This window comes from Lepidochelys olivacea, assembly GCF_965140295.1.
Source record: "Lepidochelys olivacea isolate rLepOli2 genome assembly, chromosome: 24".
In the NCBI taxonomy this organism is placed as follows: domain Eukaryota; kingdom Metazoa; phylum Chordata; order Testudines; family Cheloniidae; genus Lepidochelys; species Lepidochelys olivacea.
In genome coordinates, this window is record NC_140434.1 from 4112732 (window position 1) to 4138784 (window position 26053).

Here is a 26053-nt window from a genome sequence, read left to right on the forward strand (position 1 = left end):
ACGATGAGTTCCTGACAGCACCATGCCCCAGGGTAAGAGAGCGACTCGCCCAGAGCGCCTGACATCCCACTGCGCGCCCAGGGATCGCTGGAATGCCGCAACTGCCGTCATAAGAAAGGCATGGGGATGTGCTGGCTGGCTGGTGTCACCACTGCCCTCTGCTGGAGGGGATCAGAATTGTTCCGCTGTGTGTCATAGGCCCTGTACTGTTGATGGGGATTCCCCAGGCCAAGCAGCATGGGTCTGGGCTTGTGCAACAGGAGGGGCTGAGGTCAGCACCATGACAGCCGTGGAATGCGAGGCAGTCACAGATGTTACAGTAATTAGCACCTGAATGAATTGTCCCCCCCTCGCCCCAGACATGCAGCAGTGCAGAACTATCCCCGGTGCACTGGGAGTATTTCCCCACCATGAGGCAATTGAAAGGCAAGTTGGTCCAGGTGGCACAGTGAATCAGTGACATAGAAGCTGGGAGTCCAGCTACCCTGTGCTCTGTTGTCCCCATTACGCCCTGCATCCTAGGAAGAGAACCCAGGTGTCCTGACACCCAGCCCTGTGCTCTGTTGCAGTTTGTAATTTTTATTGCCGTAGCACCTAGGAGTCCCAGTCATGGAACCCCAGACCTAATGCCACGTCTATCGCTCAGGAGCTTTTCCCTTTGCCACAGGGCGACAAGAGCCGAGAGAGTGGTGGGATCCCGGCTGGAGCTGAAGCAGGGTCTGGTGCCCCACTCGAGCCAGCAAATGTCCCCCCAGCAGCAGGCGGCCAAGCATACAGCCTGGTTCTCAGACAGCCCCAGGCCCCCGGCCAACAGAGCCATCCCTGCCCGCTGGCTGCAGAGCAAAGGAACGAGGGAAGCCCTTCCAAGGAGGTAAACGTGGACACAGACAAAGAGGGGAGGAGCAGGGCTGCTTAGACGGAAGCTGACTTCATTTCATTCCTCCCTTAGGCTCCCTGTGCCATTCCCCTGCTCCCCGCCAAGGCTGGCCCCACTCCGAGGCCGAGCAGCCCTGTGCAAGAGGCAGGGGCCTCTGTGGAGCCCTACGCCCACATCAGCAAAGCGCCCGTCCCCGCTGAGCAGCCCACACCGGCCCAGCCCGCAGAGGCCAAGTACCAGCAGCTAATGCGCTTCCACACCTACGCCGAGCCCTGCGAGGGCTTCCCGCCCCCTGAACGCCGCATCTACTGTGAACCCGACGAGCCCATCCCCTTCTACGCCATGGGACGAGGCTCGCTGCCCAGCCCCGACCCCGAGAACATCTACGCGGAGGTAGAGCTGGCGTGCCGGTCCCGGCCCCAGGCTCTACCCAGAGTGCTGCAGGACACGGCGTCCACCTTGCCTCGGGGCTCATCCAGACCTCCCGCCGAGCCGTCCCCAGGACACCGCAGGCTCCTCCGGAGCACGTCGGGGCAGGGGTCCCGGAGGAGGCGGTTGCCTGCAGCTCTCGCCATCAAGGGGGCCCAGGGGAGGCCATCTGGGCAATCCTCGGAGGTGGGTGCCACGTGGAAGGACAAGTGGGGAGCAGCACTTTAAATGGCCACAAGGGGGCAGGATAAGTTGAGTCTGATGGGCCCTGAAACACACTCGGGGCGCCGGTTCACATCCCACTGGTTATTCACGCTTGCTGGCTGTTTGGGGGCCTGTGTGCAATGAGTTTGGTGGGGCTCAGTCCCAATCCTAGTGGGTGGAGGTCTCTCCCACAGAACCCACCAATGCTATTTTCCACCTCTGCTGGTAAAGAGACCGCGGACTTAATGGGCCAAGGAGACTGATTTCCCCTAAACCTTCCACTATTCTGAAGTATTATGGTAATGCCTAGAGGCTGCACCTGAGATCAGAGCCCCATTGTGCTGGGTGATGCAGATACATAGCAAAAGCCTGTCTCTGTCTTACAATCTATGCAGCAAAGACAGAGGGTGGGAGGGGGAACTGAGGCACAGAGCAGGACATGACCAAGCTCACCCAGTGGAGCAGTGGCAGAGCTAGGAACAGAACACAGCTTCCCTGAGTCACATGTCAGTGCCCTACCCACAGACCCACGCTGCCGCTGAAGTTAGGGCTGAGGCATATCGGTGGGGGATGATGCATGGAGTGGGGGGCCGTGATTTATGCTGTTCTTGCTCTGGGGGTGCACCAGGAATCCCTGTCCCCCGTGCTGCCCGTCCCATGCCTCTCCCCAGCACCACACGGCGTGAATAGGAATGGCGCAGAGCAATTCTGCGTTCCTTTCACTTTCTCCCTCTCTCCTTCCCCTCAGAACCCGCTGGAGTTTGACGACCCGGTTTACGGCAGGAAGGCAGCCACCCTGACCAGACCGACGGCCACCAGGGGACAGGAAGGTCTAGAAAACATTTACGAGCTGATTTCTGGAGACCATCCTAGCCCGCACGCATCGGGGAGCAGTAACTCATAGGTAGGTATTAGGGAAAATCCAGAAGAAATTACGTAGGCAGAAGGGGAAAGTCAGCCCTTATGCATCATGTCAGCCCACAGCTAGTGTTCACACCCACTGGGACAAATGACACCGCAAAGCGCAGGGGGACTCGGGCCCATGGATCAGATCCAGTCTCCATTGCAATGAGCCTGGATTTCATCAGGGGTAGGATCAGGCCATCAGTGGCTGAAATTTCCCACTGTACAGAGAGAGACAGAGCACGAGGCCCATGCACCACTGCAGTGCGGAACCTACCCCTGGGCGAGTATCACTTTCAGGTTCTCACACTCCAGCCTGCAGCCCTGCTCCGGCTCACAAACCCTCAAGGGATTGAAGTTGGGGAGGACAGGACAGGATTGAATTAATCTCGAAGAAGGGGGAAAGGCATTTCTTGTAGTAGCCTTTTGAGGGGAAAATTTGCTTTTTAATTAAAAAACAAACAAACCCCATTTGTAGGCTAAACTGACAGGAGCCTCCCTTCAAAGGCGGGTTAAAATTTTAACACCGACTTGAACACAAAAGGGAGGCAGTTTGGTCTAGGGGCTAGTACATAGGACAGAGTCAAGGAACATCAGCTCTGTGCGCAACTCTGCCACTAGCCTGCTGTTGTACAAGTCACTTTGCCACTCTGTGCCTCAGTTTCCCCATCAGTCAAATGGAGATAATGATATTTACCCTCGTTGAGATGGACGGCGGATAAGAGCCGGAGGGTGATATATTACCAGTTGCCCCGTTACTAGGCTTGGGGCTGGGATGGATTTTCACCCATCTTTGCACTCCCCATAAGCAGGTGCTGGACCCTCTATGGTTCTCTGGTCATGCCCTCAATTCACCTCCTACCCCAACAGATGGGAGCAGGTTCCTTTCACCAGCTCCACACTACCCAGAGAGCTAGGGGATCTTCAGCCAGCCATTTCCATCCGCTCTGCGGCCCCTTTGCACTCCAGGCCAGCATCTGTAGGTCAGAGTTACTGAGAACCAGGCCCATAGAGCTGCATCTTTATAGTCATTGCAGTATCTAAATTCTATAATTCTTAAAAGACACTGGCCCGGCCTGTTTGCTAGTTAGTTTATCTGTAAGCAAGTGGCACAAAATTAACATTGGTGCAGTGAAAATAGCCAGCCACAGCCACCCTCAACAGAGTGAAGAAAGAGAAGAGACAGAGAACTATGAGATGGAAGGGACACGGGGGGGGGGGGGGGGGCCTTAACCTCTTAGGAAGTTGCTAGATTTTCTCAAAGGGATTTAAGTTTTCTGCCACCTAAATAGCAAGAAGTCATATGCTCCATAACTTGTGTCATTACACCCGCCAACAAAAGCTGCCTGCAGTCCCTCATATCCCCCAAGCGAGCCCTGACGCCCAGCTCCTGCAGTGCCTACCTTCCCCACCCTTCCCTGAGCTGGGAAGAGGAAAATGGCAAACACCCGACCCTTTGGGAGGCTTGACACAAGCATTTTCACTCTTTTCAGAGCCCTCCCGCATTCAAGGCAAGCCGGCAGGACACCCCCTGCCAAGGGTTCCTGGGCTTGAGAGCTGCCGGAAAAGACTTCTTCCCCATCAGCTGCTCTCTAAGGATATGTCTACACTAGTGTAGACCAGGGCTAGGACACAGAGTTGCTGCAGACATAAGCCCTCAAGACACTGCTGCTCTGACCACCTCTCTCACGTTTGCGCATGGAGCAGCCTCCTCCGTGAATTCAAGGATCACATGCTCTCCCCCCCTTCCAAGGGTGGGAGTTTCAGGAAGCAGGGAAGATCTTTCCATGGAAAGGACAATGAGATCCAACGCCAATAAAAAACCCAGTGAGGTCTTTGGCTCACAAAGTCTCTTCCTCACAGCTACGACACCAGCTTTGTCGGTTTTCCCATCCCTCCTGCTCTCAGTTGCTTGATACTCAAGACTCATGGCTTTTTTGGACCCTTGATGTTATCTCCTTCCCCCCAACCCGGAGGGGGTCTTTGCTTCTTGGTGTCATTGGGCAGTCATAGAAGCTGCTTCATGGGGTGGAACTACCAAGCCCAAATGGGATGACAAACACCCTCTGGCGTCGACGGAGATACCCACTGACTTGACACCGCAGAGCTGTTCAGATAAGAAGGATTTTTATTTTTAAATCAGGGGAATAAACAGAAGCAAATGGGATGAAATCGACTTGCATGCAGGGCGGGTGGCATTTAAATCCTGTTTACATAAGGGGCAGCTTCAGGGTTTAAATTCCATGTTAAGTCCTATGGACCCTCTGCTGCTTGATCTGTAACCACGATGGGCTGTTTTTCGTTCCCACTTCTCAGGGCAAGAATTTATCACTGCCACGTGCTGTCTGTAAATAAAAGTGATGGGCCTTCAGTGAGCCATGAACTGCCCTTATGGTGTCTTAGCATCCTCAGAGAAAACAAATAGAAGGAGAAGTATTTGATCTGGATGCTGCTCGGCCCAAGCACAGCGATAATTCCCTCCCCCCCCCCCCCCCGATGGGTCGCCAGGCAGGTTCGAAGGCAGCATGTTCAGAGAGGAAGGATGGTCTTTAGGCTCAGGCCCAGTAGCAGAGACAGGATTCCCCGCCCCCTCGTGTCATCGCTGCTGCAAGGAACAGCTGCCAGTTAGGAGCAGCACGTGGCAGCGGGAAGGGGCACAGAGGGTGGAGGTACTGGGGGATGTGGGAAGAGAGTGGCAGGGCAACGAAACAGATGGATTGTGGAAGGTGGTAGGCTGGAAATGCTGCACGCTACAAGGATGGTTTGCAAGAAGTCTCATCGCCTGGGGAGAACGACTGAGGGTTCCACTAGGTAACATACGGAGGAAAGGCCTAGGGAACGCTGCAGTTAGGAACAAAAAAATAAATTCAGAGTGAAGGTGAAACTTACCAGAAATCCTAAACATGTGAAAGGTCCCTAAGACCCCCAACACCTCTTCCCCAACACAGCCCCCTCTCCTGGAGGTAACCTGACTCAAAAGTGTGCACCTGGCAACATGGTTACTAAGCAGCAGGCAGCCAGAGAGCTTCTGGTGTCTGCCTAATTCTTCCCCCTTCTCCACCCCAAGACCTACCACTTCTTTGTGGGAAGGGCAGCCACAAACCCCACCACCAAACAGACCAGCATAAAAGCAACTGCCAGGCTCATGAGTCAGCATCTGGGCCAATAGGCCCCTGCATGATTCAGCTCCACCGGAAGAAGCCATTTGAATGTTCCCTAGCCCTGAAGTCTCCCTTTAAACTCTGGCTGTCCCTTCACACATCACCTGCAGGAGAAAGGCCTGAGCAACTGGCACTTTGAGAGGCAGTCACCTCTTCAGCCCCTCACTGACCTGTGACTACCCCAGCTGTTCAATTCCAGGGGAGGGGGGAACAGTTTTGGTTTCCACCTTTTGCCCAGCAAGGTCACCTATTCTCCGATGTAGAAAGACTGCCAAGACTCAGGCACAAAGTCGCCTGTTTCAGAGTAACAGCCGTGTTAGTCTGTATTCGCAAAAAGAAAAGGAGTACTTGTGGCACCTTAGAGACTAACCAATTTATTAGAGCATAAGCTTTCGTGAGCTACAGCTCACTTCCTCAGATGCATATCGTGGAAACTGTCGCCTGTGTATATGTGTATATGTTTAGAGTAGTCCCAGCTGTTCAGGGTCCTGGCCTTGATTCCCATTAAGACTAAGGCTGGGTCTACACTATAGACTTACATCAGTACAACTGCATCACTCAGGCATGTAGGAAGTCTACACCCCAGTGCCGCAGGTATACCGACGGAACTCCGGCTGTACACAGCACGATGTCAACAGGAGGGCTTCTCTCGTCAACACAGCCAAACCTCTCGGGGAGGTGGAGTACCTACCGCAACAGGAGACGCTCTCTCCTGTCGGTGTAGGTAGCATCTTCACGAGGCATTACGGCAGTGCCATGATAGCACTGTATGTGTAGACAAGCCTCAAGGGTCCTTTTTCACAGCTCTGGCAGAGGAAAGGGGCTTTAAAGTGGGTGTAAGTTACAGCGGTATCCATTGTAAAGCTCCATGCCAGTAGGGTGCAACCGGGCCTTGGTGCACAGGAGTCAGGCCCTGTGGGTTCAGTATTAAAACTGGTAAGATCTAATCACTCCTGTGCCAGTCCAGTTCCTGAGAATGACAAGAGGGTGTGAACAATCCCATCCCCTGGAGAGGCAACCAGAGGGGTGGTTTGGTTCGTTTAAAAGTTTTATTCCTTTATCAAATCTCTTTTCAGAGGATTTCACTGTACAGATAAGATAGGAATAAATTACTCAACAGTAACTTTATTCTGGTCATTGGAACACTCAAAACGGGCTTTGCAAAGTACTAAAACATCCAGGGAACTAACCTATAAATCTGATTTTAAAATACTGTCAGACTTCATTTACCACGTCCTTTTCTTTGGAGGGGGGGGGGAACAGGGTAGACGGGAGCAAGGTGCCTTTTGGCGTTTTCCTCAATGGAATTGCCGCAATTAACTGCTTTAGTTGTGGTACAACAAATAAAACCTTTGATGTCGGGAATGTAACTTAAAGAACTGGACCGACTCGCTCCTTGCTTCAGCATCATAAGAGTTCAGCAGCAAACAATGAACTAGGAAGTGAGGCCAGCAAGAATGAACAGATACACACATATCTGAATAGCTAGCCTGTGTACTATTTGCAGACATGCCCGTCTCTGCCTCTGGGAAGTCCACCATCTTAAGTGAAATGAAGAAACTCATTTTTCAAGTGTTCTGTGAAACAAGTTTAAGTCAAGACATTGCCTCCCTTTTCCAGCCAGGTGGGTGGAGTTAACATTTAAACCAGAGTTGGTGCCTCAGCAGGAACTAGGCGTTATAGAGATAGGCGGATAGGTTAAAAATTTGTGCTGTAGGCAGCTTTTGCCTAGGTTTGGATTATTACAGGAAATACTGTGGTGACTTCAGTTCGCTGCGAGCTGCAGGGCACCATCTCACCCCAGAAATACTTGGATTCAACTAGCATTTGCATCAGATTTTTACAGCGCTCTGGGCCTTGGCTTGGGGACACCCACACCTACCCCATAGAGCTTACAATAGCTTCTTGTGCTGGCAGAGGAAACCAGAATATCTTCCGCGGAGTCCAGAGATTGGGGGTATCTGTGCGCTGTTTTCAAACTGAAACAAGCACCGTCTTCTTAGCCAACATCGACCTTGAAAACAAAAATGTCCCCTCAAAAGTGACTCAAAATTTACAGGAGGGCATGGCAAGGAAAACAAAAGACCCAGACACACTTCAAACCTGCTGAGATTGCTTGTAAGAAGAGAAATGTGTCTACACAAGTACAAACTGAACTATCCCAAAGGGTTTTTCAAATAATAGTCATAATAATAATACAAAAAGTTTGCCCTTGAAACTGCCTTTCAGAAAGGAAATTACACTCTTGACACACGGTAGGTCCAAAGAAAGGAGCAGTGTTGGACTTGGAAATTTATTGAGACTCTACCTAAGGTTCTGGTGACTAAAGAAAAAAATTGGTAGTCTGTACACCTACAGGATGAGAGCTCAAAACTTTGCGCCAGTCATGTCCTCTTTGGACAAGCCTGTGGCTGTCCGGTGCTAGAGTCCCCAGCTGCACGAACCAGACTTGATTTGAGCCTTCTACATTATCATTAAAAAAATTACAGCGTGGGTTTCAGAAATGGTTAGTATTTAACCCTTCTCTTTACAGACAGGGAGTGCTGTATCCTCCCACCCACACAGTTAGATCCAGGGGCCTCCTCAATTCCTGGTAGGCCAGGAGGAGTCTGACATGGTAGGTCATCTGGGCTAATGCCCACAAAATAGGAGAGGTACTAAAATCCATATTTGGCTTGGGTCTGACGCCGGCTGAGTTTGTTTTCGGACCATGTGTTTTTCAGTTCCAACTCTCGCTCCTTCGCCTGCAGAAAAGGGGGTGGAGAATAGATCAAAATCAGAACAGTTGTTCATTGTTTTAATAGTCCTTTGCCCTTCTCTGTCACTTCACAATGAGAAGCTCAGAGCACTTTAGTTAGTTCTCTGGTACCACGGTTATGGGTTTTCAATTGTTTTTCATTTGTGGACCCCTAAAAAATGTCAAAGGGCGATGCAGCCCACTTTGGAAATCTTAGATGTAGTCTTCAGACCCCCAGGGGTATGTGGACCACAGGTTGAAAACCACTGGTGTAATATAAATATCCTGATAGAGATCTTGATGTAGAGAAGCCAAGCTGGAACAATGCTCGGAGTCCCTAGTCATATGAAAAGTGCCATGGGGTCCTTAAGTGGCCCCAAGTGGCCAGGCCCTGTGGTTTAAGTCCCATCCACAGCAGCACAGCACCCTTCAACTTGTGCTGGGACACTGGCTCAGTGCTGATTCTACAGAACCACTTCCTGCAGCAGCAAGTTCTTTCGAGGTTTCACCTCGGAGACTCCCCAAGAGGTTCAATCACAGACAGGCATCAAGTCTCAAAAGCCCAGTGGTGCAGGCATTCCACCACTCCGCATACTGAGAGGACGGGGGCCACAGTAGGTTAATGTGCCACAGAGCCAGGAAAGACCCCAGGAGTCCAGACTCTCAGGCCCCCGTTCTAACCACTAGTCAACACTCCCTTCAGCCAGCTCTAACAGTGGGTGGCTAACCCAGTGGCCTCACACCACTGACCTCCAAACACAAACCTATGACAAACCATCTCTCTAAATCTCCACATCAGGGTGCTGGGTCTCAGGTGGGAGGAGAAAATATTCTCCTAAGGAACACAACTGCACAGACACCCTCACCCTCCAGCCAGGAAGCCAGAAGTGACGGCGATGATATCCCAGCAACAGGAGACCCTCTGCCATCTAGTGGCAAGACACGACGGGCTTCTGCATTTGGTCCCCATTACATACAGCCCCAGATGAGGCGGGAGGATTGCCGGTGGGGTGGGGGTGGCAGGGGGGGAGGTCAGGGGAGTTATCTGGGATCTACCAGAAATGCCTTTAGGAGGTACTGTCTGTCAGGATCCTCACCTTTCCCTCTGGCCTGGGCATGGCTTTTCCTAGTGTTACAGCTGTGCTGCCCACTGAGAGGCTGGCACACCTAATCAAGCGTCTGGGGAATCCAGAGAAGTTGCACAGGAACCAGCCTTGACGCACTTACTGCCAAGCTTGCCAAAGGGAGGTCCAGGCTGTAGACTGTTTGCATGAACCCTCTCGACCTACCTCTGTTGTTCGGTTTCCCTATGCCATAGGCATAACCCCATTAGCCTGGTGCCAAAGCTCCTTGGCTGAGCTTTCGCTCATGGAGCAACAAAATCGTGACTTCAGACAAGCATCAAGGCTGTCTGCTATTCCAGACACACATGGTGTCACTGCACTCTCCTCTACCACGTGGCTTTGTTGTCATCTCCTAGGGCTTTTATCTTCTGCAGATCAGCCATACATATACCAGCCAGCACAGCACAACAGAGGCAGCACGTTCACCCCAGCTGGGGAGGATGGAAACAGGCAGAACAGAAGCGACTTGCATTACCCTCTAATGACCCTTTCTGGCAGATGCATGGCACACAGGAGTTGAGAGGGAGATGAGGAATGTTCGGGGCTCGGATGGGAATCTCAGAAGACACCACAAATGGATTCAACCCAAGGGCAGAAATTATTGATGCACTAACAGTGGTCTCAGTTCTGTGCAAGGAGCAAAGGAAGCCCTGGCCTCTGCCCCATACAGCTTGCTGCAGCCCTCAATTCCCCCCACAAAACCACTGCAGGTTTCAATGGGAATTCTTCGTGCATAGATTGAGGTCTGCCTGATGTAGGACACACTGGGGGGCCTCTCTCTTGTAACTGCAGAAGTTATTGACTCCATCAGCTCATTTCCACTGATACTCTCTGCTCTTAACTGATACCACATTTGTAACATTGCCAAGGGCTGTTTTCACACCCATGGTAGGCAGCTGACCTGGTGGATCAGGTACGTGATCTGGTGTTTTCTTCTCTGCTGTCCTGTGGGCTGCTCTCCTTTTTTCTAAAGAAAAAACAAATTCAAAATGACTATCAGTGCTGGAAGGATACTGCCCCGGCTAGTGAAATCAGCAAGGAATGGTGTCACATGGACAGAAACCAATGCTGCAGAAACCAGAAGTGTCTGGTTTGCTTTAAAGCCCTTGACAAGGGTTGTGGTAGATTCTCCATCACTGGTGATTTTTTTTCTTTTAAAAGATAAGCCCTAGTTTAAAAGGAATGACTGTGGGGCAGGTCTCTGGCCTGTGCTATACAGGAGGTCAGACTAGATGGTCATGATGATCCCCTCTGGCCTTGGAATGTATGAAACAACAGATCCCATGTTGAGGCAGCTTCTAGTCAGTCTTCACTGCTCACACACTGGGGCTAAGCACCTGTTTCAAGATGCTCTGCAGCCATGCTGTGCCTAATTACTTTGTACTTAAACAGCACCTTCCTCCATGAGCTGTGAATTTCATGAAAACCGATTAAGCCTCACAACATATACAGAAGCTAGGCATTATACCCATTTTACAGAGAGGGGAATGGAAGCAGAGACAAGTGAAATGGGTTACAAGATCACGAAGAGTCAAAGCCAAGCTGGGAATAGAACCCAGATCTCCCATTCTATTCTATACAGGGTTGCATACTCCCTACATAACTGTAGATCCAAGTGCCTTACAAATCAAGGCATGGTCCCTACCCCGAGCAGTGAGCTAGCTGTGGGTTAAGTTCTCAAGGTGCTCCATTACAGGAGCAAACAGCCCTACCTCTCCTCCCTTTGACAGGGTTTGAACTCAGAGCACTGAGGTTGGGGAAGGCAGACGCAAACTGCCTCTCTGGTATCTTTATCCCAAAGTCTAGTAGCACTTTGGGGCCGTCTCCAGAGCTTTCCTGCTTCAATTGTTCATTCCCAACAACCTCCCTGCAAATTTCATTGCTGTCCCATGACCATTGGTTTCCAGTGATCAGCTTGGGAACGGCACCACCATACCGGCCGCACTGCGTGCCTGACTGCTTCCCAGATGCCCTTCCCTTTGCAGCTGGATAACTGGAAAGGCGTATCCTTTAATTTCTAGTCCCCTCTACATTAGATTCACAGATTGTAAGGCCACAAGGACCGCACTACATCACCTAGTCTGATCTCATGTATTTCGAAGGCCAGAGACGCTCACCCAGCTACCCCTGTGTTGAACCCAATAACTTGTGTTTGGCTAAAGCATCTTCCAGAAAAGTATTCAGTCCGGATGTGACAAGTTCAAAAAAATGGAGAATCCACCACTCCTCTTGGCCATTTGCTCCTGATGGTGCATGTTATGTCTAATTTGTATCGGTCTGGCTTTAACTTCCAGCCATTGGTTCTTGTTCTGTCTCCTTCTGCTTGACTAAAGAGCCCTTGAGTACGCAGTGTTTTCTCCCCATCTAAGTGCTCTACACCATAATCAAGTCATCTCTTGATCTTTTCGATCAACTAAAGTCTCTCACTTGTAAGAGATTTTCTCCAGGCCTCAAATCATTTTTGTAGATCTTCTCTGCACCCTCTCCAATTTTTCAACATTCCTTTCAAAACGTGAGCACAAGAAATGAATGCAGTATTGGTCTCACCAATGCAATTCAGAGAGGTGAAAACAAGTTCCCTAAGGCTCTGAAGGGACAGCCGAACAGCAGCCCCGTGGCTTGCCATCCCTCTGCTACCCATCTATTTATCTGACCCGCACCTGAGCGGCTCACAATCATTAATGGATTTTATCCTCAACATCCCCGTTTTACAGATGGGGAACTGGGACACAAGGTTGATGAAATGACTTGCCCCTGGTCTGGGGCTGACTTGGGACCTGAAGGCAGGCCCTTTGCATCCTGGTCCAGTGCTCTACCCACTAGGCAATACATCCTATTCATACCTTGCTGAAAGATTTCATGGTCTTCTCCTCTGTTAAGGATTTGGTCATCCATTGCTGGGCTCCACTCAGCTGATCATCCCCTTTGATCTCCACAAAGTTGATCTCTTCCCTCCCACGGTTCCGTTTACCTTGGAGACGCTTGAACTGAGAGAGGAATTAAAACAAAGGTCAGAAGAGAATTACGCTCATATTACATGGCTCTGATACACCGTACCAAACAAAGGTGACTGGGGCTTGGAATGATCCAGCTTATCATCTGAGGTGCTGGGTCACAACCATGCTCATCTTCCCAGTCAGAGAGTTCTTTGTTTATAGTATAACTCTGCTCTTCTACAGATCAACAGATCTCAAAGCTCTTTACAGTGAGCCCCACAAACTCTCTCCCCCACACCTAACCCATGAGGTAGGGAAATATATTTTAAATATGGAGAGACAGCAGCAAGTGAAGACATTTGCCTGTAGCCACTGGCAAAGCCAGGAATAGAACTGAGCAGTCCTGGCTTCCACACCCTCCACTCTAAGAGTCAAGGAAGCACTGAAAATGTTGCCACTGGCAAATGCACCTTACACAACTGAACAGGTCTCCAAAACAACACAGCAGGGGGGTGGCATATGAAATGAACTGAGGTTGCTGGAAGGGAATTGCACACAACAGCCAGTGCTTTCTGCAGCATCGTTCGATTCCAGATGCCAGCTTTGCTGGCAGTTTCTGGAGAGTGGCAGCAGTCTGTGGTACATTTCAAATGGATTTTGAGCTGAAGCTGCTGAGCCCTGGAACATGAATGAAGCACATTGCTGCATTAAGTAAGGTAGATCCAAGGTCCTTTAGCTGCAGTTTTTGTATTGCTTTGCAGTTGTAAGCCAACTAGCACCTGTGCACACCACACCGTGTTGTGTGTGACATCCACTCCTTGCTACATCCTGAGTGAAGATTACGCTGGACTTGCTGGATTGTCTCCTGTTGGAAATATCTGATATCAGCTTATAAAGCAAACCAGATCACCCAGAGCAGAAGATCTAAAGATCACTGGAAGGGGCTGGGGTGTGAGAAAAAGTGCTTCTGAGCTGCCCATCTTGCAATCAGTGATCTCATAACGAGGACTAGTATAAGAGGGAAAAAGGCAGGAAAGTCTAATACCATACCTAGTGGTCAGGGCCACAGGCTTTGCCAAACATTCTTCCAAGGACATAAACACAAGAATTAGATCAGTTCACGGAGGATAGGCTCATCAATGGCTATTAGCCAAGATGGTTGGGGATGCAACCCCATGCTCTGGGTGTCCCTAAGCCTCTGAATGCCAGATCCTAGGACTGAAGGACAGAGGATGCATCACTTGATGATTGCCCTGTTCTGTTAATTCCCTTTGAAGCACCTGGCATTGGCCACCGCCGGGGGGCAGGATACTGGGCTAGATAGACGACTGGTCCGACTCAGTATGATCATTCTTACGTACAGGCAACAAGGCCAGATTCTCAGCTGATGTAGCTCCACTGACTTCACCATAAACCACTGTAGCTCCACCAAAGGCAGCAGATCTCCCCTGACTTACAACCCAGAGTTAGTTTCCTTAGCAGGGGAAATTTATTTATTTCTGGGGACTGGTGTGAGATCAGTCAATGTTAATACTGCTTCTGAAGAGTATAAAAATATTGCTCGGGCATGTAGGAATGATATCAGGAGGGCCAAATCGCACCTGGAGCTGCAGCTAGCCAGAGATGTTGAGTAACAAGAAGGGTTTCTTCAGGTATTTTGGCAACAAGAAGAAAGCCAAGGAAAGTGTGGGCCCCTTACTGAATGAGGGAGGCAACCTAGTGACAGAGGATGTGGAAAAAGCTAATGTACTCAATGCTTTTTTTGCCTCTGTTTTCACTAACAAGGTCAGCTCCCAGACTGCTGCGCTGGGCATCACAAAATGGGGAAGAGATGGCCAGCCCTCTGTGGAGACAGAGGTGGTTAGGGACTATTTAGAAAAGCTGGACGTGCACAAGTCCATGGGGCCGGACGAGTTGCATCCGAGAGTGCTGAAGGAATTGGCGGCTGTGATTGCAGAGCCATTGGCCATTATCTTTGAAAACTCGTGGCGAACTGGGGAAGTCCCGGATGACTGGAAAAAGGCTAATGTAGTGCCAATCTTTAAAAAAGGGAAGAAGGAGGATCCTGGGAACTACAGGCCAGTCAGCCTCACCTCAGTCCCTGGAAAAATCATGGAGCAGGTCCTCAAAGAATCAATCCTGAAGCACTTGCATGAGAGGAAAGTGATCAGGAACAGCCAGCATGGATTCACCAAGGGAAGGTCATGCCTGACTAATCTAATCGCCTTTTATGATGAGATTATTGGTTCTGTGGATGAAGGGAAAGCAGTGGATGTATTGTTTCTTGACTTTAGCAAAGCTTTTGACACGGTCTCCCACAGTATTCTTGTCAGCAAGTTAAGGAAGTATGGGCTGGATGAATGCACTATAAGGTGGGTAGAAAGCTGGCTAGATTGTCGGGCTCAACGGGTAGTGATCAATGGCTCCATGTCTAGTTGGCAGCCGGTATCAAGTGGAGTGCCCCAAGGGTCAGTCCTGGGGCCGGTTTTGTTCAATATCTTCATAAATGATCTGGAGGATGGTGTGGATTGCACTCTCAGCAAATTTGCGGATGATACTAAACTGGGAGGAGTGGTAGATACGCTGGAGGGGAGGGATAGGATACAGAAGGACCTAGACAAATTGGAGGATTGGGCCAAAAGAAATCTGATGAGGTTCAATAAGGATAAGTGCAGGGTCCTGCACTTAGGACGGAAGAACCCAATGCACAGCTACAGACTAGGGACCGAATGGCTAGGCAGCAGTTCTGCGGAAAAGGACCTAGGGGTGACAGTGGACGAGAAGCTGGATATGAGTCAGCAGTGTGCCCTTGTTGCCAAGAAGGCCAATGGCATTTTGGGATGTATAAGTAGGGGCATAGCGAGCAGATCGAGGGACGTGATCGTTCCCCTCTATTCGACATTGGTGAGGCCTCATCTGGAGTACTGTGTCCAGTTTTGGGCCCCACACTACAAGAAGGATGTGGATAAATTGGAGAGAGTCCAGCGAAGGGCAACAAAAATGATTAGGGGACTGGAACACATGACTTATGAGGAGAGGCTGAGGGAGCTGGGATTGTTTAGCCTGCAGAAGAGAAGAATGAGGGGGGATTTGATAGCTGCTTTCAACTACCTGAAAGGGGGTTCCAAAGAGGATGGCTCTAGACTGTTCTCAATGATAGCAGATGACAGAACGAGGAGTAATGGTCTCAAGTTGCAGTGGGGGAGGTTTAGATTGGATATTAGGAAAAACTTTTTCACTAAGAGGGTGGTGAAACACTGGAATGCGTTACCTAGGGAGGTGGTAGAATCTCCTTCCTTAGAGGTTTTTAAGGTCAGGCTTGACAAAGCCCTGGCTGGGATGATTTAACTGGGAATTGGTCCTGCTTCGAGCAGGGGGTTGGACTAGATGACCTTCTGGGGTCCCTTCCAACCCTGATATTCTATGATTCTATGATCGTTTCTTGTTTGGCTATGTTGCTTATCCAGATTGGAGGATGGGGGTGGGTAATGTCTTTGTAAGGCACTCAACACCATTTAAAGCAAATGTATTATTATTACATTTAAGGAATTCTTCCTTTTCCCCATGACATATGGTATTACCAGACTGACTGTGTGTACTTTAAGGGAGCGGAAGTGGGCAGCAGCAGGTATCGACTACTGCCCATAACAGGACACTAGACCTGAAAGAACAACAGCCAGATCTGCCATGGCAAGTAGCAAGGCACCAGGCTTGAGAGGTCAGTGTTTTGAGCTGCCAAGCAGATCCTATGTTCCTATAACCCCATAGCATCTAAATGTGAACTCTGTGGTAGGATATATAATAAATGCCAACCGCTTCATCATCCATGAAGGACGAATCGGTGCTCATCTCCTGTGCTGGTCCTAGGGCTGGATCCATCTCTGGGTAATAGCCACTGGGGTAGTAATCCTGTAATCGAGAGGAGAATAGGTTTGTCATCAAGGTGTGATCAGACAGCTACTGGAACAAAACTGGACACAGATACCAAGATGCAGCATTGGATCTGGAACCAGATGCCCTCAGGATGAGGTACCTTTAAAAGGCCGCCTTCAGAGATATCACCTGACCTTAGAGGTGTGTTAGCCTGTTGATGCCCATGAGGAGGCATGCACGTGCCTTGCCCTGAGCCCAACAAGAGAATTTATTTCCCCACTCAGGGGGACTGCATCCTGCTGTAAGCACTTGTCCCTAGTTCATCACTACTTTGGCAGCGCCATTGGACTGAGTGGCACTTTACACATGTGTACGTAGCGACTACTACCTTAGACTGCAATCAGTTCCCCTCTGGCTAGAGCCATAGCTTTGTGTTTTCACAACCCCACCTCAAGTGTTCCCATCCCAGCACTCTGATGTACTGTTCCACTGCACCTTTCCCTACTTTCAGTATAAACTGACACGTGTGGATTTCCTCCTGCACTCAAAAGGACTCTGTAAATATTTGGGGAGCTCCTGAACTCCACTACACAGACAATCTGTTAATGTTTTCTCCCTGCCCTTGGGCTTCATGTGGAAAGTAGATTAATGGGGGGTTAATGCTGGTAGGTGAGACTACAAAAGCAGACTCCGAAGGCTCTAGAAGAAGGGTTGGCATTTCAGTACATACTAACTCAGTAGGAAGAGCCAATCAAACCAATACCCCAGTACAGTGTGAGGAGGTGCTGTGCTAATGACAGTCATTTGGAGATGTAGTAAAACCAAGTCCAAGAACCCAGGGGACCTTCTGCAAGAGCAGAGATGGTAACTCCTAGGATCCCATTCTGGGAACTACATTCAACCTGCACAACTACCCTTGCAGTGTGAGCTGGGTGTGGTGTATGCTTCCTCATTTCCTTAACCTAACAGTTAAAAAAACCACCCTAAAGACCTTAAAGAACTTTCTAGCCCACCTTCAGACATTATGAAGCAGCAAATAGGACACACACACCATTTCCCCCCTTTAAGATCTATTATTGGCTACATGTACTCAACTGCTACCTCCCCAGCATAACCCTCCTGCTGGATCAGTAAGAACCAATCCTGTCTCAGACACTGCCCCCAGGTTTTGAAATGGCTTTGAACAGGCCCCAGATTTTGCACCCAGACAATGGCAGGTGCAATTCTGTGGATGCATTTCAAAAGTCAGGTAAACATTTATACTGTAGTCATGCCTTGAGACCTCCTCACAGCAGGGGCCTCAGTGTGCTGGGCTGTTTAGCCTGAAAGAGTTCGCACAGGCTCAATCTCCAAGGCTATAACCTGCACCAATTCAAAGGCTACTTTTTAAACCAAGCCCATTGTGTTTTGCCCATTGGTAATCCTGGTTCTTACCTGATAGTATGCCCCCGGGGCACTGGCATCGCTGTAGCCAGGGAACTGGTTAAATGGCTGGTTGCCATAGTCTTCTCCGGGTTTGGGGGCCCAGCTGTGCTGAGTGGTGCTTGAACCCGCAGCCGTCTTGAACTCCAGAGGGGCATTTGCGGCAGCATCCTGGAATTCAGGCTCTGGCTCCGTCCCAGGGGGCAGATCCTCTGTCACCACGGTGCCGGAATACACGTACGTCTCCGCGCTGACCACGCTGGGCTCACTTTTGTCAGACAAAGAAAAGAAGTTCTCTGGCTCTAGCTCTTCGTCACTGTCATCCTCCTCCTGGGTGATCTGCTTGGTCACCTGTAGGGCAGCACTCTTGGCAGCTGCCTTGATGGCAGATGGCGAAGGAGTCGTGGCCACTGCTGGCTTGGACAGAGGTTTTGGCTTGGAGGAGGAGATTGGAGCCTTAGCTGGTTTTGACTCAGAGGCATTTTCTGCTGCTTTCCTCGAGAAAGCATAGGGCAAAAGCAACCGGTTTGTCTCTTTCACTGTCAAGTTTTTGGGTTGAGGAAGCAAAGCAGACAAGCCAGAGCCCTCGCTGAGTCCCTGATGGTTTCATTCAGAAAATATGGTTCATAAAAACAGGAGACAAGAAAATAGATGAGCGAGTTTATATTTTCTTAACTCAGTGCTCAATATCTACCCCCATTTCACTTTATCTAATCTTGCCAATGGGCACCCCCACTACTCAGCGTGCACTGCAGGGACTGAAAATTACATTGGCCTGAGATACAAAGGAGGCTATATTCTGCTCTGAAGCAGTGACAGAAAAATCTGACAGACCAGAGCAACAGGAAGGGTTGTAAGGGGTTTTGCTGAATGCTAGCGCGGTGAACTGAAGCTTTATTTCACTTCTACAATGGAGAGGGGAAAAATGCCAGAGGCTTCCTTATCCAAAAATAAGAGGGCTTTTCAGGGAACGTATAGCTCTCAAAGGCATCAGTCTATGTTCTCCAAATTAAAGCACTGTTCAGAGCATTATCCTAAAGAAACCTTTTAAGAAAGGTATTTGATCACTTATACCTTATACTTATACCTTATACCTTAGACCAGACCACTGCCTTAGACCCTCCAGTTTGGGGTTTAATCCAACTTTCATATATACAGGCTGATTGCAAGTAAGGGAAAGATTGAAGAATTGTGCGTTTGTGCCAGCTTTTCACACCACACAGCTTAGTCTTCACCCTGCAGGCCTGCAATCTAAGCATGAATAGCGTGTAAGTGGTCAGGGTTGGGAGAATCTCTGCTGTGTTTGTCATCCTAACACAATGAGGCCCTGAGCCACGACTGGGGCCCTTCAGATCTATTGTAATATAAGTCATAATAAATTCCATCATCAAGTTCACACCTGAAAGCAATGGGAGGCAGAATACTGGGGGGAGCAAGACACTAAAGACTGTCCCGACAGCACCATGCTTTTTAGCATGCAGTGATTAGATCTCAAAGTACTTTACAAAGGAGGTCACTATCATTATCCCCATTCTACAGAAGGGAAACTGAGGCACAGAGCGGTAAAACCACTTGACCAAGGTCACCCACCAGGCCAGTAGCAGAGCCAGAAAAAGAACCCAGGTCTCCTGAGTCCCAGTCCCAGATTCTATGCACTAGGCCACACTGCCTCTCACGACCGGTGTTTTTAAATAGATCAGCCGCTCCTGAACAATGTTTAGACCCATATGGGACAGGAAGCAATAAACTTGTTACCTTCAGTTCTCCTGTTTATCCAAGCTACTTGCAGGTGCAAATACACTACGCTTTTCTAAACATTGCTTCTATTAGGAACTACCACCAATCTCTGGAGATAGGGTTTTCTTGGCTGGCAGTTTGAAAACACTGAAGTATCCAGCTTGTCAGTGGAGGTCTAAGTAATTTGGCTAAGTAATAAAGAAATGGACCCTTGGGGGTCTTGCTGCCAAAGTGCAAGAAGTTGCAGGATCAGGAACTAAGTCCCCAAGGTGTCACAGAGAGTCTGTGACAGAGCCAGGAACTGAACCTACAATTCCCAAGTCCCATTCCGGTGCCTTGACCAAAAGGCCATCCATTTTGAAGTCAATGAAATGCCTCGATCTCAAAAGCAGCAGGGTTGGGTTTACAATAATTTTTCTGAGTAACAGCCGTGTTAGTCTGTATTCGCAAAAAGAAAAGGAGGACTTGTGGCACCTTAGAGACTAACCAATTTATTTGAGCATAAGCTTTCGTGAGCTACAGCTCACTTCATCGGATGCATACTGTGGAAAGTGTAGAAGATCTTATTATATACACACAAAAAGCATGAAAAAATACCTCCTCCCACCCCACTCTCCTGCTGGTAATAGCTTATCTAAAGTGATCACTCTCCTTACAATGTGTATGATAATCAAGGTGGGCCATTTCCAGCACAAATCCAGGTTTTCTATTACTTTCCCTCATTTTTATGGGCTTGGCAGCAGGTTCAGAGTTCCAAGTGACTTGACTGTCAGCCAATGATTCTGTTTGCTACTATAGATTAAGTTTCATATGTCATCTAACCTGTGGCAACTTGATTCAACTGCCTGATTAAGTTTTAGTAGCAGCCTAACCAGTTGTTGTAGAACCTGAATATACCATACTTGTATACCACAAAAATAGTCTCCTTTAGGAACTCTGGCAGTTTGCTACTGTACACTAGTGCCCCCTTAGTCCTGATAGGGGGCTGCCTGAGGGCCCCAGCTGTAAGCCCAAGATTGTGACAATCAAGTTGCTTCCACAGGAAGTATACGTTTGAGAATTACATTTTAAGTCATTACCTGAAGAGAGTTTTTCTTCTTTGCTGGTTCATCTTCCTCTGAATCTGACTGAGAAAGAAAAAAAAAAAAACAATTTAAGTAGCACTTGTGATAGTAAAAAAAAAAAATAGAATAAATGTACTCATTATCAAAGAGATCATGTTAGCAGTAGGGCCAGCTTTTTGATTTGCAAGGACCCTAGCTGCTGAACAAGCGGTAGGAGATCGAAGTTCTTTCACCTCCAGTCCAGCTGATATGAGGAGATCAGGTCAAGAAGTGCTGTCTCATTGAAAGCCAGCCCTGGTTACTACATGAGAGATAAGCAAACTGTCCACAATGGAAGCAAGACTCTGCTACTTGCGGCTACGTTTAGCAACAGTTGTAACTAATGCAGTTTGGACATGGCCATGTATAAAGCACTACGCTACTGTAAAAACTATAGCTATATAAACTAGTACACTGGCATTAGTTCTTTAAATCTCATAAGAGCAATTTCAACGCAACTGAACAATGTTTTGTCCAACTTAAGATCAATTTCATCTGTATGGTATGTGGACCAAAAAAAACCATTTACTTAAAATTAAGTCAGGATTTAAAATTTTAAGCCTGTCATTTTAATACATTTACAATGCAGGAGTGAGTGGGAGAAAATGAGAGGCACAGCTTACACATATTTAGCTGCTCACCAGTGATTAGTACACCGAGTACCAACAGCTCTGGCATTTTAAAGTTTTTTGCTGCTGTTTTTTTAATACAAGAAACAAAACATTGAGGCAAAACTCAGTTTGAGTCTTTTATAAGTCAGGCTCTGTTTTGAAATCACAAAAAATGCCAACCTCAAAACTGACAGCCCTCTGCTTTTGTGTTTAGACAATGTAAACCAAAATGGAAACACAAACTCATAACACTGTGGATCTGGTAATTTAGAATGGAGATTTTTCAAAGGTGCTTAGACGTTTTGGACACCCAAGTCCCATTAGAAATTAGTGTCTGTAGACTGATTCTCTTACGTTCTAGGCCCCTTTCCACGCTCTGCCATCATAAAGGGGCCTTACTGTACAAGAGAATCCAGCCCTAAAGAGGTATACAGTCCGATAGCTTTCCATGGCAATTTACAGAGATTAAGGGAGACATAGCCCAGTTTACTACCTAAATTATACAAATGTAGAACATGAAGCTAGATAAAGTAAACAGATAAGGAGAGTTAAAACAGAACTCATCATGTAAATTCTGATATGCTGAAGCAGAAACTGAGGTAGAATTCCCTGGTTGGGACGCAAGGTGAAAGAATGGAATTTTGAGGGGGGGTTTGAAGGATTAGGACGATTGTCACAATGGAAAAGAGGTATGGAGTAGTGAAAAATTAAGAATGGCCCCATTTTTATGCATTTCTTTTTACTGACCCTTACTCATCAACATAACAACCAGTGATAATCTGTGCCACATAACTGTTCAAAGTTAATATGTTGCTACATGGGGGTGGGTGGGATGGATTAATACACGAAAAGAAACAGATCCCTTTCATGTAAGTCTATCCCACAAGAGTTGTCAATAAGCCTCCTCATTAACATTACGGCAGTAGGTTGGCATCTGTTTTATTATGAAATGTCTGTTTCTCAGCCAGATGCTGTGAAGAAGGGAATGAGCAAACAGGGGATGTGAGAGAGGAGAACACTTCTGATTAGTTTGCTAACAAGACTGATCAATACATTGCATTGCCCAACAGATGTACATCGTCACTGGAGCCAGCAGAAGGGATAGAAATAAGAGGATTATGACACAGGGATATTAGAGATGGACAGAGTGGAGCACACCTAAAGCGAAGCCATTTCCTCCCCCTATCATCCTAACTGGGATGGAGACATGCACATTGCAAAGCAGTGGGAAGTAGAATGAATTTGAATGGTCCTGTTGCCTGCCAATGCTTTGACTAAATTCAAGTTCACTATAAACAGTCCCAAGGTATAGCAACAAGATATTCTCTGTCACATATCTTATATTTTGGTCATCTTGGCATAGGGATCTATGGCTCTGGAATTTGTTAGGCTAGGTCACTTAACAGCCAAACCAGCGCCCTGAGTTGTTGAGACTATGGAGAGCAGCATACACTCTGGAGTGTCCCCTATGCCATTCCTGCAGACTCCTAGCAAGGTGAGAGGGGAATTGACATTGACACAGTTCCAGTTCTCCCAAGGCTAAGATGCTGGCTGACCAACTATATCCCTGCAACTATTTATAAGTTCACAGTCAGGATCCACCTCCTGCAGCTGCCTGTCTCAAAATAGACAGGCAGCTCTCTGTCATCTCTCCAGGACTTTGCTGATTATTCTTTGCATCCTACAAGAGGCAATATAAAATAGGTAACACCCTGACGGAACAGGGAGACAATGTGCCAGTGAATAGAGACTAAAACAAAGTCCTGACCCTTTGTGGGGTTTAACTACAATCTGCCTCCCTAAGCTTTTGCCACAACTGCAATTGGATTAGGATATTCTTCCACTTCCTTTCCTAGTCTTATTAAATAGGATTGCTGGACACTGTCAAAAAGCTGTCACTTTCCACTCAGGAGGAGGTTGCATTTTACTAGTATACACATCAATCACATTCCTACACATGGTTTATAATTAAGTCCTTATGCTAAAATATTACAGATTCTTTCAGAATAGAAGGCATTGCTGAACCAATGTATCTCCTGATGAGAGTAGGACAAACCCAACTAGTTTCACTATTAGGTTTGATATATGTATGTCCTAGAATCAAAGGTTCGAATCCCAGCAACACTATCTCCCTAATCCTTTACGGTAAAAGAACTGAGTTTTGGGGATGCTCTTTCAAAAGAGAAACTGAGGTCCCATTAGTTCTGCATACTCTGAGAATGACACTTTCTGCGGGAGTGGTTACCCTCTGTTCTTGACCAAGAATATTCCCCTCCCCTCCCTATTGTACAGCACATAACCAGTTGCAATTTCATGGTGCTTAAGGACCCAGTGGGATCAGAGACACTATGAAAACACAAAGGCAAGTTACAGATAACCTATTACTTAAGTGTCCCGGGGGAACCTAAAACCTTCAGATAATTAGTTTTAAATAAACAAATTTTAGTTTTGATGTGAAATTTGGGCTAGCAAAATACAAATTATTTTGGACGTTCCAAAACTGGTAGATTCAGGCTTCGACTCATTAACTAGTTAACTTTTCTAACGAACAAGCCTACGGATAATCTAGTTTTGCTGTATTGTGATTGTAAATAAGCTTTCTATGCCAGCTTAATTCTGCAAAGCACTTTAGGATTAGAGTTGCCAGCTAGGACAGGTCTCCCCTGAGACGCTGCAATGTCAGTGTCAACTTTTTTTCCCCGCACCTTCTTGTGCTAGGATGCTTGGGGTCAGCACAACATTTCACAGTCGCCTGAAACCGCCATAGGATCACCCCAATAAGACAGGGAGAGTTGCAGGAATACTCTCCCAGGGGGTGCTCCCCTACCAGGGGCGCCCCCCATTCCCTTACGGGAGACGCCTCTTTATGGGGGCGCCCCCCGCTCGGGGTGGAGGCGTCACTGGATCCCCAGAACACAAGACTTTATTTCATACTCACATCCCCCTTGTGCAGCTCGGGCGCCGCAATCCTCTTCTTCGGCTTGGGGAGGCCGGAGCCAGCCCCGGGGGGAGCAGCGCAGGCCATGGCAGGAGGGGGGAGATTCAGTCCAGCGGGGTCCCTGGGCGGGGGCAGGGGGAGCCCCCCAAGCCTGGGCTGCTCCCCCGCCAGGCTCCCCAAGGCTGCTGGCTCAGGCAGGCCCAGCCCCAGAGCAGAGGCCTGGGCCGGGCTCATCCCTGGAGGGGGGGTGCTGAAGCCCCGGACTGAGGGAGGGGGCCCCAGCATGAAGGGAGGGGGCGGCCCCCCGTGGGGCGGGGGCAGCAGGGGGAAGCCGGAGCCCAGAAGCTGGTGGGGGGGCAGCAGGGGGAGCTTGGGAGGGGGCAGGACAGAGAAGAGCCCCCTGCCCGGGGGGGGCTGGACGGGGGGGGCCTCCTCTTCCTCGCCGGAGGCCTCCTCCGCATCGCTCTCCTCCTCACTGCTGCCATAGGCCACCAGGGACATGGCCCCCGCCCCGCGGCCGGCCGAGGGGCAGCCCTGGGCGGCAGCGGCCACTACGCGAGCCCGGGGATCCGCCCGCGCGACTAGGCCGCGCCCGCTTCCGCCGTTCCCGGAGCTGGGGGGGAGGCGAGCGGGGCTAAGCCGCGCGGGCCGCCATGGCAGCTCCACCCCCGGGTGGAAAGGGGAGGCGAAGGCTCCGACCCAGCCGCTCTCAGCCAGCCCAGCGCGCGCACAGCTAATGGCCGCCGAGAGCCCCCCTCCTCAGCACAACAAAACTACAACTCCCAGAGGGCACCGCGGCCGAGCCCCATTGGCTCTCCGCAAGGGGGTCCCCGCGCTGCACCTCGGGACGTGGAGTCCATACTCACCCAAAGGCGGGACGACCACTCCCAGCCTGCACCGCGGCTACCGGTAGTGACGACAGCATCGTCACCTCCCACGAAGACTGAAACTCCCAGAATGCACCGCGGCAGACGGGCGGTTAACGGACCCCATTCAGTCGGGGGAGACTACCAATCCCAGAGTGCACCGCGGCAAAACGCCCTTGCTGCCCACAGAGACAGGAAGCTGGGCACCCTGGGATTTGCAGTCATTTCGTCACTCTCCCCGCTGTCTCATACGGCCACTCCCAGAGTGCACTGGGCCCGTAGGGATTTAGTAGCTTTCCCAGACTCAAATAACGGTAACTCCCATAATACACTGCAATTAATGCCGCCTCCGACCCCACCGTTCATTATCTGCAAAAAAGGTCGGCTAGAGATTTGCGGTCATAGAGAAGGACTACAACTCCCATGGTGCACTGCCGTGGGTGGACTGCAACGCCCATAATGCACCACGGCGAACTCTTCATTGGCTGAGAGAGGGACCTGACGCAATACGTGCCAGGACTGTTAGTTAATCGCCAAATCAGGACCCGGAGCGCCCTATGGCAGAGGGACTACAACTCCCACAATGCCAAGGGAGACGCTTCTCAGTCCCTACCAGCAGGGGGCGCTGCAGTGCATGCTGGGACTCGTAGTTCATTGCCCCGTGGCCAGCAAATGGTGATCTCCCCTTGGAGTCGGTGCAGTGATAGATTACTCACTGTCCTGAATTTTCACACTTGCTGTCTGGTCACCCTAGGGTCACTGCTAACCCCAAAGCCGAGCGTGGGGTCAGGGGTTCAGTTAGGGGCTCGAAGCTGCAGGGACCGTTGGTAGGTGCCCTGCCTCCCAGTGTCAGGCTCTTAATCACAGCCCCCTTGCTCCCCTAAACTGTTCCCTTGTTCCCTCCGTGTAAAAGCCACCGATTTTCACCTTCTGCACTGTGATACAGCTGGGGGCATTAGCACTTAGCCGTTTTACTATGTAGGTTACACATCTCGAACGGGGTGCAGCAGCAGGCTCCGGGGCAGCACATAAAATAGTTACGCTGTAATTGGGCCCATCTTTGCACAGGCCTCCCAGTCAAAATACCTACTTCCCCTATGCACCACGTGCTGGCTTCAACACTCCCGGCCTT

The 26053-nt window shown here is 49.4% G+C and overlaps 1 protein-coding gene across 1 annotated transcript; it reads right to left on the reverse strand.

Moving 5' to 3' along the window:
• Positions 1–7834: 7834 nt before the first annotated feature.
• PRCC (proline rich mitotic checkpoint control factor) lies at positions 7835–24819 on the reverse strand. Its single transcript, XM_084613976.1, has 7 exons — positions 24056–24819; positions 20483–20530; positions 17679–18263; positions 16185–16280; positions 12279–12422; positions 10337–10402; positions 7835–8318 (listed from the first exon to the last, which is right to left on the reverse strand). The coding sequence occupies exons 1-7, from the start codon at positions 24554–24556 to the stop codon at positions 8232–8234; spliced, it is 1527 nt and encodes a 508-aa protein (XP_084470102.1). The 5' UTR covers positions 24557–24819; the 3' UTR covers positions 7835–8231.
• Between the last annotated feature and the right edge of the window lie 1234 nt (positions 24820–26053).